The sequence below is a fragment of the Numida meleagris genome, chromosome 17, assembly GCF_002078875.1.
Source record: "Numida meleagris isolate 19003 breed g44 Domestic line chromosome 17, NumMel1.0, whole genome shotgun sequence".
NCBI lineage: Eukaryota > Metazoa > Chordata > Aves > Galliformes > Numididae > Numida > Numida meleagris.
The window spans coordinates 8,050,978-8,062,773 of record NC_034425.1 but is presented as its reverse complement, the minus strand read 5'-3'; the positions used below and the strand labels follow the sequence as shown (position 1 = coordinate 8,062,773).

Here is an 11,796-nt window from a genome sequence, read left to right as displayed (position 1 = left end):
GCGTCCGCACAGCCCCGAGCCCGCACCTGCTGCTTGGGGTCCCGACCGCGGCCGGAGCCGCGCAACGCGGGCCGAACGCGGCGCTCCTCGGGCAGCCCCTCCTCCTTCTCCGCTCCCCGCACAGGAAAAGCGAGCCGGCCCGACCCCGCTCCCCGCCCCGCAAGAACCCACCACAGCGGCCGGGCAGCGCCGAGGTAGCGCCCGCGCGCGCAGCCGCGAGGAGACGCCCGTCCTCGTGCGTCGGGCGGGAGGCGCGTGCCCGCCCTGCTCGGCCCCTCGCGCCAGGGGGCAGCTCCGCCGCGCGGTGCCCGGGGGAGGCCGCCCGCTGCTGGAGGCGCGTTCAGCAGCTGAACGGGGCGCGGGGAGCAAACGGTGCCGCAGCAGCGCCGGGCCCTGCCCGCACGGAGCGGCGGCTTCCCGCGCTGCGCGGCTGGCGCGCGGCACCAAGCTCCCGCTTGCAAGCATTAGTAGACACCACGCTCACTGTTAACTTTCTTCGAATACATGATAAGTAACTTCTTTCAGTGCTACCAGAAAGTTTCTCCAGCCATAGATAATGGGAGAGGGGAAAAAAATAATTAAAAAAAAAAAAAGCAGAAACAAGCAATTAAAGCAGAGCAAAAAGACAAAGAGGTGCAGGAAAACACCCTGACATTCACAGAGCTGTAAATCAAGCACTCCCTGGCTTTCTCTCTCCTCAGATGCTGACCCTGCGGCCTCAGGACATGGGGTGGGAGGAAGCAGCAAGGCGGATCACAGCAGAAGCGCAGCCCCTGCAGACCCAGGGGATTGAGCCGCAGGTGCTCCGTGAACAGGGGCCCCCCATGAACAGGAGCCCATCAAAAAGGCTGAAGCGTCGATCAGAATTTAACCCTGTCACAGCAGGGAGAGCTGTGACAGCGCTCAGCTCACCTCCACAGTTCATAGTTGCTCCAAATCGTTTACAAGGGAACAAGGTGGTTGCAGAAGTTGTTTGGCTTTTGAAAAGAGGATTATAGGTGACTTCAAGGTTAAGAAACAAATACCATCAATTTTACAGGTTGTTTATCCAGTGTTCCATTTTTCCCTTTCTGAACTTGACATTAAGAACTCCCACAGGCGTACAATGGTTTGTTTTGGTGGGTTTTTTTTGCATTTGTGTGTGGCAATATTAGCTTGCCAGTGTAAAAGCTGACACATTACAACTTCCATCTCAACATACAGGCTGGAGGAAATCTCAGAGAAGAACACAGAGATGCCTCTGCCATCTCCAGCTGTGCACATGAACCTGACACTGACAGAGACAACACCCGTAACAGCTGCGCAGGGACAGACGATTCTTTTCACACACACAATAAAGAAAGTGCACTTTAATATGACTCAGGAACATATTTACCTTTCTACACAAGTTTTTTGTTTTGTTTTTTTTAAATAAATCCACAATGTCATGTTCTAACTGTTTTAAGTTTTTCATAAGTGTCCAGTTTGCAATAAAGTGTATTTGGAAATGAAGTCTTCCACCTGATCTCCCTGCAACATCTTCATAGCTCGCCAGTGAATATTCCCTGAGTTTTCTGGTTTGCCCTGGGGATGACTTAGCTCCTCTTTGATGTACTCCAGCCAGAGATCTTTAAAAGAAAAAAGTTCCAGTCAGATTTTGATTAGATGTTATTTAATAAACGTACTAAACCTAACCTAGAAACCCTCTTTTTCTAAGTGTTCTTGTTCTTAATGCAATGAGGTTTCGTTGGTCAAACCTCTTCCTCCTGCCCCCTCCTGGTCCAAAAGCCTGGGTTCCGTTCCCAGCTGGAACAGTGATGTCTTAAGAAATAATGCAACTCTTCAGCAGCAGCTTCTTACACCAAAGAAATTGAGCTATTTATTTTCTTAAAAGGCATACAGAAGAAATCTGTTATAAAAACATGGCTCCATACTGTTCACAAATGTAAATTAAAGGTGATGGGCATCACTTATGCCAGCCAGCGCCAAGACTACTATTTGCTAGTAGTTCTGCCAAAGCTATCCTACTGTGAACAAAGGCCCTGGACTGAAAGTGTAGGGTCACTGCAGAGTGTCATGGACTTAACAGCACAGAAGAAACAAGCTCCACTCTGCATGACAGCAATCATAACAGCAGAACAAACAGCTACTTTTTTTTCCCAATCAAATGAATGGAAATAAAAGAGGTAGCACTAAATTGGGGGAAAAAAAAAAAAAAAAAAAAAAGAAAAAAGAAAATCTCCTTACCAGAATCCACTGAACCAAACTCTCTCAAAGCACGTTCGTAGTATTCCCTCAGACGAAGCATTTTGCAGGATTCCTAACACAGGAAGGTATTAAAGGCCATTCATTTTGTACAGAAGTGAGTCTGCAGCTTGATTGCATTCTTACAAAGTGAAAGTCATGGTAATACAAATACCCACACACTGCCAAAGATTAGTTACCATAAAACTTGATTTTGTATTATATACACTATGAGTCGACTTCAGAAGATAAATATGAACTGATTTCAAAAGACACTGCTCATAAGCCTTTAATCTCATATCAAAATTAGAAGTGTATTTTACAAGCACAAGGCTGTAATTGGATATTCAGCAACTTACTTGCTCCTTTTCCATTTCAATCATCTTTCTGAAGAAGTCAAGTGAAAGTGGACGACTTTCATATAGGCTAAAGTAAAAACAGAAAAAACTTCAAACTTTATCCCATTTTTCCTTTACTATTTGCCCTAGAATCATCAGCTTTGAAGTTGTTTTTTTCTGTTACCTGGTAAAGACTCTTCTTACTTTCTTATAACCACCATTCCTATAAGCCCAGTCAAGATACTTTTCTTTCATAGTCACAGATTCAGCAGGAGCTACGGCATGCAAGGACCTCTGCAAGTTTAAAACAAAACAAAACAACTACATCAGCTACAATTAAAAGGTTACAAGAAAGATGAAACAGTATCTTGTCTCTCATTAGACATCTGACACACAGGGGATCTTGTGAGAGAAAGTAATAACAAAAGCATTCTAAATAACGTCTGAAAAATAGCATTATGTAATACAACCAATGTTAGTTGTAACCTAAGACACGTCTCCTTCAATATTCCATGGCATTTCCCTAACATCCTTCATACAGAGGGTTTTACGATGCCCCACAAGCAACTCAATTTAGCTTCCACTGGAAATAAGTGTTTCATGTTGTAAATAAAAAAAAAAAAAAGAAAGAAAAAATCCAACATGCCAGACAAATAGCATATGTTTTGCCCTCAGCTATTTAGAAAATTGACATTAGGATTCACATCTCAGTTTTCTTCTCGAGTCTTCTGCAACAAGGCTGATGTCTTCCATGGACTGGACGATGTTCAGACAGACATCTTAAAATACAGCAAAAGTTGTAGAACATGAAGAGGCTATCATTGAAGCACAGTGATGATCTTTATGCTTACGAGCTTATGTACAACTGACTCCTGAAAACACGGTTTTACTTGAAATACTTTGATATCAACACATCCATGAAGTAACTACAGTATAAAGCATTTGCTGCGTACTCCGTCCACACACACAGCTCCTGTTTACGTAAACATCAGCATATGAAGATTTCTATTAGCTAAGCACCTGGTAGAGAGCTTCTGTGTCTTGCTTGCTATTTGCACCTTCACTCCATTCCACCCAGAGGGTCCATAATGGTAAAGTGCCCTACAAGATAAACACAGAAATAAAATGATTGAAACGTAGCAACTCAGAGTGATTTTCAGAGACAGCAACATATCTACCAGGTTCTACATTACAGCTTCTGTAAAAACTGTCCTTAAGACACAGCTCTTAGAAATAACTTCAGATTGCAGACTGAAATCCCTTCTTATCTCCTTTCTAACTCATACAACAAATACTACTTAGATGGACTGCCACTAGATGTGTTGCCAGAGATGAGAGAAAAATTCTTGTGCATCACAATGCACTGAAATACAAAGATAACTTCTGAGAACAGGGAGGAAAAGGAACAAATCAGGTTCATGCTTCCTCTCATCACTCCTTGTAGCCAGTTTGAAATGGAACAGCAAAAAAGCAGGTAGATCATTTAAAGCTTGGAATAAAATACTCCATGCACAAACAAATTGTAATTCCTCAACGCTCCTGAATGCAATATGCAACTGAAATTGACCTAAAAACCAGTCAGGGAATGTAAGTACATTGTGAAGGAAAAAAATCCTTTAAATAAGTATCAGAGGTTTCCCACCTCTGATGCATGCATGTGAGCCCATAAAACCAGCACAAACCTTAGATTCCACGTGCTTAAAGGCTTCTTCAAAACACTGGGTCACACTGTCACTCTTCAACTGGATCAGCACCTGCAGCCTCATCTGCCACACTTCCACTGACAGGCTGAAACGCTTAGTTGCAGCTTCTGCCACCTCTGTAGCCTTCTGAGAAAGGCTGGACTCCATTAACAGTTGAAGCTAAATAAAAAACACCAGATACCACAAGAAATGTGTAGTATTTTGTTAAAAGCAACACCTTGAATACAATATTGCCCACTTTGTTAATTACACAAAATGGTAAAGCTAGGCATGCATCAATGCAGGACAGTCCACCAATCTATTTTTCTGTACCAGCTCTTACCCACTGCTTATAGAGAGCTTCTGGCAGCAAATTGGACTCATGGGCTTTGCTGAACACACTCAGTGTCCTCTCCAGCCTCTAGAACAAGAAGTGAGGAAAATAAGCATTACTCCTTCATAAACAAGATCCCAGCATTACCACAAACCCAGTGGATTTGTATATCAAAATGTCACTGAAATCCAATAAAATTTATACACCTGATGCTTTACACACTTGTATTATTTACAAGATAAAGGTGGAATTTGAATTACACCTCTTCTTTGAGGAGCAAAAGAACAACATAGCAATGTACTAAAAGGGAACCAAGCCACACAGAGCAATTACAAGTTTGCACTCAGCTTCCCTCCAAGGAGCTCACAGCACTTTACTGACAAGACTGATTTGTGTCTGAGGTATTCATGTTCGGGCAGCCCACATGCATGGTAACACATATTCCCTCAGACAGAGAATGAATGATTTTTAAGTGAGTTACTTGTCACTATTTCTGATAAAACATTCAAATAGATTAACTCCTTGTCTGAAAGATTACAAAAGTCAGTAAAAATAGGGTTGTTTTGGTACTAGATTTCCTAGATTTTACCTTTTGCTTTAATTCTTCACTGTTGGTTTTCCTGTTACATCTCTCTAAGCAGAAGGTGATGTAGCATTTCCACATGTCCTCTGCAAAATCAAAGACATTGTCATACTTCACAGAATCACAACAGTAAGCATGAATATTTGTCTTTAAGGGATAAAGAGAATCCAAGCACTAAGTGTTAATGCCAACTCCTTTAAAAAAATGTTACACTATAAAAGAGGCCCTGCTTTAAAACATTAACGTTAAAAAAAAGGGCTTCCCAGTATAAGCTGCAATCAGTAACTCTTTCTAAAGAGCACCAAACTCTTAGTTAAGCTGAAGCTTCAGAGCATGCTGTCACAATGAATTTGCAGCGCACCCTTCTGCCTGTATTTTCCACTGGGCCTGCAGAAGTGAGAACATTCACTCGCAACTGAGAAAATCTTCCATCTGCCTGACTCCAAGGACTATGTAAGCAGCAGGTTTGCACCCACCCCACACAGTCTCTGTATAGACTCCTTTGAGAATAAAGGTAAGGCCAGATGTTGAAGCTGGATATCCGCTCATTGGCAACTCAGAAGCAATGCTTACTAACAACTAACCAATGATACGCTTCAGTTCAACATGTTTCCTTTATTTAGGAAACTTCATTCACAATTCCCAAACCCCTGTCCTCCTGTCTAGATGCACACTTCTATCGTCCTCATTAGTTATATCACACAAATAAAAGTAAGCAACAAAAAACAGTTTGAGTTAAGCAACTCTTTCAGGACCAAAGGTACAATGGAAAATAACCTCAATAACACACAAAAGAGATCCCCCAAATGGATCTAAAACCCAAAGCTACTTGCGTCCTCCTTCCAAACTCTCACAGTACACAGTATGCTAAAATACCAGCAAAAACTGATGTTAAAATGCAGACAGAATATTTCACCTGTGGGGACTGCTGTCACAGCCTCCTCAAAGACTGCGCAGCAACGTTCCTCCCTCTGGGTCATTTCAGACACTTTCATCTGTTTTGTGGTGGGTTCTGCGGACTTCAGAGACCCCAGCTCCAGCTCTCGACGGGCCATGTAGTCCCATGTAAGAGGATTATCAGCATATTCAGTCTGCAAGCTAAAATACCATGTCTGTAACATCCATTTACTCCCATTGCTCTTTGACAAGTATGTTTAGAAGGGCTGTGGTAGAAGGTTTAGAAATGTGCGTAATTTCTCGGTAATCAGATACAAGAGAACTTTACTTTCCCACAAATGAAAACACCAGGGTTTTTTGGTTTTGTTTGCTACTAGTATAGATATTCTCCAATAGTAGCGTGAACTAGAATGGCATCTTTCCAGAGAAATCTTTCTTTTGAAGTAAGAAAAATTGGACAAACTAAAGAAACAGAAGAACCACCAAGTAAACAGAAATTCCACAGTTCCTACACTTAAGTAAACTAACTCGGAATAATTCAGCAACAACTATATTTTATCTAAGTGTTTCTTAGCAGGTTTTCAAAGCTTAGGGCTTCTTTCATGCACCCTTTTCATAACAGTATACTTGCCTCAAATACTTTGCTTTCCTTAGAAGTATTTCCCATAGATCTTAACATTTTATTTCCACAGAGGAACAGCCTTTAGTCATTAACCTCTTGACTCACTGTAAATTAGGGAATTTAAGAGAGCATTTATTGAAAAATCTCTCACCTTTCAAGAATTTCTTTTTGCAAATCTTGTGTAAAATCAAAGAGCTTCGCAATAGAAAGTAGAGCCAGACGGAACTCAACACCTAGAGATCAAGGGGGGGAAAAAAAAAATGTATCAAGTAGAATATCACATCCCATTACACACTTTGCATTTCTGTATCCTTGACAGTCTTTTTCAAGACACAGATATCATTTAAGTGTCCAGACAGACACTCTTTTCTGCAAGCCTCAGCATTCAACCCATATGGTAAGCCATATGTTAGGATGTTAACTGCTTGACTACATACTTCAAGATTTCATGCTAGACAGTGACAAAAAAAAAAAAAAAGGCCACGAGGCAGGAACATTCCAGGCTCCAAAGTGATAAACTAGTCTTATCTTCTGACATGCTTACACATCCTTCAAGCTTGGTTCCACCTCTGCTACTCGTTCATTCAATTCTTTCAAGAAAACACAGAATGGCTCTACAGAGTCGGACCTATCAAAAGCTACACACACATTAACTCTCAATGAACTATAATCCATCAATCTTGTATCTTCCTAATTTATCTTTGAGAATGCCAGGTGACGTACTTGACCTAAACGTGACAGTTTTCCTACCAAGTAAAAGAAATGTTAAATCACCTTTAATTTTCTGAGCAGCATCCCTGTAGATTATGTGAGCCATTTCACCGTTAAGAATCCTCTCAGAGTAATTGAATTCCTCCTGTAATATCAACAGAGCACTGTTGAAAGTTCTCCTTCCTCAGCTATCATTTTTGCAAATACAGAAAAATACCAGAAAATGATGGTTATTCTTAATCTAAATTTATCTTAACCTACTTTGCACAAGCTAACTATCATGAAATAATGTTTAAATATGACTTTCCTGAAATGGCAACTAACTTTCAAACTGAGAGATATTACCAAAAGATTTTAGAAATATATAAAAAAAATTGAAGTATTTAATCTTGGCATCAGCCAACACTTGGGAAGTTTAGCATAGGTACAGAGCACAAGCAAGAACTTTTTCTAAGCTGTCCTCAAGCAAATCATGAATAGAGACCCCCTGAAACTACACATTAAGATGTGTGATACACAAGCAGACAGTATATCAAAGTAAATCTACATGACCTACCAAGTTCATCTTTGCTTGTTCAAGTTCTTTCTTTTCCTTCCTCTGTTTTTCAGCATTCATCAGTTCCATTCTGAAATACTGTAAGAAAGAAAATACAGTTAAGCGATGTGAGTGGACGGTGGATAAAGCATAAAATACATTAAGTTCACAACCATGAGGAAAATCAAACTTTGTCTGTCATACATTCAGAAATGTCCATCTTTTAGTCATTCTTTAAACCAGACTGATCTGAGAAATTTGCTGGACTGGTTTGCTCTGACTGATCAAATAACTTTTCATAGAAACCACAGAGTTACCTCTTGATAAAGTTTTGGACACTCCGGATGGAAGCGCAGAGCACGAAGGAACAAGTGCCTAGCACTTTCTGAGGAGAGCCGTGTTTCCATTTCCCATTTTGCTGCCATAATCCACAGTGCTGTAACAGAAGAGATGAATTCATTTGAAGGCTAAGCAAGCGTCTGCTCATGAGAACCCATTCTGAAACTATTCTCCAGGCCATTTCCATTCAGTGTACTTACCCCACACGCATGAGCTCAGCTATGAAATACAACTGATGATCTTCCACATAAGATTAAGTTAAATATGACTAAAAGCTAAGTAGATCCAGGAAGCTTAATCTGGCATCGCTACAGATCCAGTGTTGTAAAATTATGTCTTCAATTCCCAAAAGCAGCCACGGGTATTTAACATCTGCCTCTGAAATATTTATCTAGTCCCTCATCTACCTGGGGAATGCTCGTTCAAAGCAGTGGACTTCCACTTCACATCAGCTTTTGACTGCTCAGCACAAGCCATCAGAGGCCTCCTCTCTGATGCAGCAGCAAGGCAATAGCTTGAACTGGAATGTATAAGAACTTAAACCAGCACTCTTTAACCTATACTGAGTTATATATACAATGCTCAGCTTTGTTTTATTTACCTGGTTTATTGGGATGAATGGCCAACATGGTAGAAAACACCTTACTAAGCTGATGTTTTGCATTCTGTAAGAGAAATAACTTTGTTTTACCATCTCTTGTACCACACTAAATCAACAGCACTGAAGTTTCAACAAGAAAGCTTACAAGTTGCAATGCAGGAAAAGATGTTTCTCACCTACTTTAACTTTAGATCTAGTACTAGACTGTCAGAATTACGCTTTTCAGACCGATCGCAATAAGAAATGTTTGAAACAAAATCACAATTCACAGGCAGGTGATTCAATCATTCCACAGAATGAATACTCTCAGGACAAAAGGTTATGTTACAATACTCTCAAACCAAACTGTACTCCAGATTCAGTGCAATTAACCTGGCTTTCGCCAGCAGCAACCACATCTCATTCTAATTTATCTGAATCAGATTCCGCATTTACATACATCACTGAAAATTCCAGGCACGTCCAATTAACACCTCCAAACTGATTTCAGTACTACAGTATGTTGCAGTAAAATCTGTTCCCCTGCCTTGTAATACAAGTTCCAGATGCATGACTGCAACCCAGCATCCTCAATCAGTAACAACAGTATTTTGAACACTCACCCACTGCTTGCAAAACGCAACATGTGACAGCCAAAGCTGGACATCTTCCTAGCAGAAATGGAATTGGGAGAGAATGCAACTTAGAACAAGTATAAAAGCACTCTTGCACATTGACAAGCAAACAATATGGACTTGGTATGTCCATGTGGCATGCAGAAAGGAGGAATTTTGAAACCCAAATTCACTTTTCTCAGATGCTTACATTCCTGCAAAACATCTGAAGAAAACCAGTTCTCCATCTTCATATACACTCTTGCTGCCTCTGCAGTGAAATCTGTATTATGCTTGACTCAGTAGAGAACTCAGTATAACGATTTCTTATGTACCTCACTTAGGTTTTACCATAAGAGGTATTAAGACAATCTCTGCCCAAAGCAAGGGAAAGTTCTTTTCATTTCAGATGCACAAAACTCACGTGGCAACATATGGCTCAGGACAGACGATGACTAATGATTCAGAAAAAACAAAATACTGTTTCTCTAACAATAATAATTAAAAAAATCTGACATGAATGATCTACTTCTGTGACACTGCTAACTGTAAGACCAAATTTCCACTGACATTTCCTATTACATTTCTCTGTACAACTGAAAATATTTGGTAGCAAAGATATCTAGGTTAACTTTTACATCACAACATACCAAAAGATTATTTTTCAACCTGTCACTACAAATGAAAGAAACAAACTTACTTTCCATTTCCCGGTGGCACGCTTGAAGAGGCTGTGGACCCTTTGCATAATAGAGCTCTCAATTTCCTCCTTCTTAAACGAGTACCCAGTGCGCTAGGAGAAAAAAAGTATTAGTTTCATGGCACTAGAAAATCTAGTGCAGTGTTTTGCACTTTCAGAAACTGACAAACTTACTGCTCTTCTTTTCTTGATCAGTTCCAGCAGATTAACTTCATACTAGAGTGGGAAGAAAAAACACATTTAAAGGCAAATGAAAAGATATGCAATAGCAAAGAAAAAACAACAACAACAAAAATGAAGTGTTTTATAGCTAGTCACACAGACGATAAAAATTACATCCAGGAAAACACAAGCAACAGTTTTGTGGCCAGATCACTACTTTTCTAAGGGTGACTAAAAGTAAGCTTTAGCATTTTTATTGCATATGGTATTTCAGCCTTAACCCACATACTCCCAGAATTCTAATGCACGTTCCAAACTCTTTACGCTACAAAAGTTACACAGAAAGACAATCTGCACAGCACAACAGGAAACTGGCATCTCCATATCCCTGAAGAGAGAAGGAACTACAGAAAAGAGTCCTTATGAGAATGAAGTTTCTCTTGTTCCAAGAAGCTGCAAACTGCTGGCTAAGGTTCATGCCTAGCCTCTGCTTACAGAATCATCCCAGCATGGTTTGGATTGGAAGGGACCTTAAGTCCCCCCAGCCCCACCCCTGCCATGGGCTGGGTGCCCCCCAGCAGCTCAGGGCCCAGCCACGGCCCCGGGCACCTCCAGGGATGGGCACCCACAGCTCCGGGCAGTGCCCGGGGACTCATCAACTCCCGAGTAATGAATGTCTTTCTGACATCTGACCTAAATGTATCCTCTTTTAGTTTAAAACCGTTATCTCGTGTCCTACTGGACCTCCTACGAGTCAACACTACTGGCGAAGCGAGGACAGCCTCAAGAAGCAGCCGGTTTCTTACACAGATAACTACGGAACTCCGTAACTCCTAACGGAGAGGGACCCATACGGTTAGTACCCCTAATCAGGAGAGCCTACCTGAATATAATTGATAAAATCCTCCTTCCGAAGGGCTCTACGCTGTATTTTGTACTCCAGAGCCGTGGCCTTCTTCAGGACGGCCCTGCGGGAAAAGGGGACACGGGGCCATGAGCACCGGGACCTCAGCACAGAGCCGCCCCCACCGACCCGGGCCCGCCGCACCTGATCTCCTCGTGCGTGAAGAGGCCGACCCGCTCCAGCTGCTCCAGCTCCGGCACGCGGTCCTCCAGCCGCTGCTCGATGCGCTCCGCCATGGCTGCAGCGCCGCCGGACCCACGCGCGCACCTCGACCCGCCGCCACTTCCGCCCGCCCCGCTCCGCCCCGCCCTTCGTGCCGCCACTTCCGGCCGCCCCGCCCCGGGGGAAAGCCCGCAGAGGCGGCGCCGAGCTGCGGCAAGGCAGGGTCGCGGCGCCTGGAAAGATGCGCGGCCCAATGAAGTGCTCCGATAGGGGCACGAGGCCAGCGGAAGGCGGCTCGGAGCCTAGGGGGTTCGGGTGCGGAGAGAGCGCGTGGGCAGGGACGTGCGGAGGGCAGGAACGGGAGAGGAGCGTTCACATCTCAGGAACAGCAAATGCGCTCCGTGCTCTGA

At 42.5% G+C, this 11,796-nt stretch overlaps 1 protein-coding gene and 1 long non-coding RNA gene across 2 annotated transcripts; one reads left to right on the top strand and one right to left on the bottom strand.

Moving 5' to 3' along the window:
- LOC110407125 lies at window positions 27–1,238 on the top strand. Its single transcript, XR_002443742.1, has 2 exons — window positions 27–194; window positions 702–1,238. It is a non-coding gene; the product is annotated as an uncharacterized LOC110407125 (long non-coding RNA).
- On the bottom strand, window positions 1,334–11,532 carry UTP6 (UTP6, small subunit processome component). The gene is made up of 19 exons (XM_021414415.1): window positions 11,369–11,532; window positions 11,204–11,288; window positions 10,333–10,374; window positions 10,159–10,251; window positions 9,468–9,515; window positions 8,866–8,929; window positions 8,243–8,361; window positions 7,947–8,024; window positions 7,454–7,535; window positions 6,831–6,912; window positions 6,077–6,258; window positions 5,167–5,246; window positions 4,587–4,664; window positions 4,244–4,423; window positions 3,582–3,662; window positions 2,746–2,855; window positions 2,583–2,649; window positions 2,227–2,299; window positions 1,334–1,607 (listed from the first exon to the last, which is right to left on the bottom strand). The coding sequence occupies exons 1-19, from the start codon at window positions 11,458–11,460 to the stop codon at window positions 1,450–1,452; spliced, it is 1,794 nt and encodes a 597-aa protein (XP_021270090.1). The 5' UTR covers window positions 11,461–11,532; the 3' UTR covers window positions 1,334–1,449.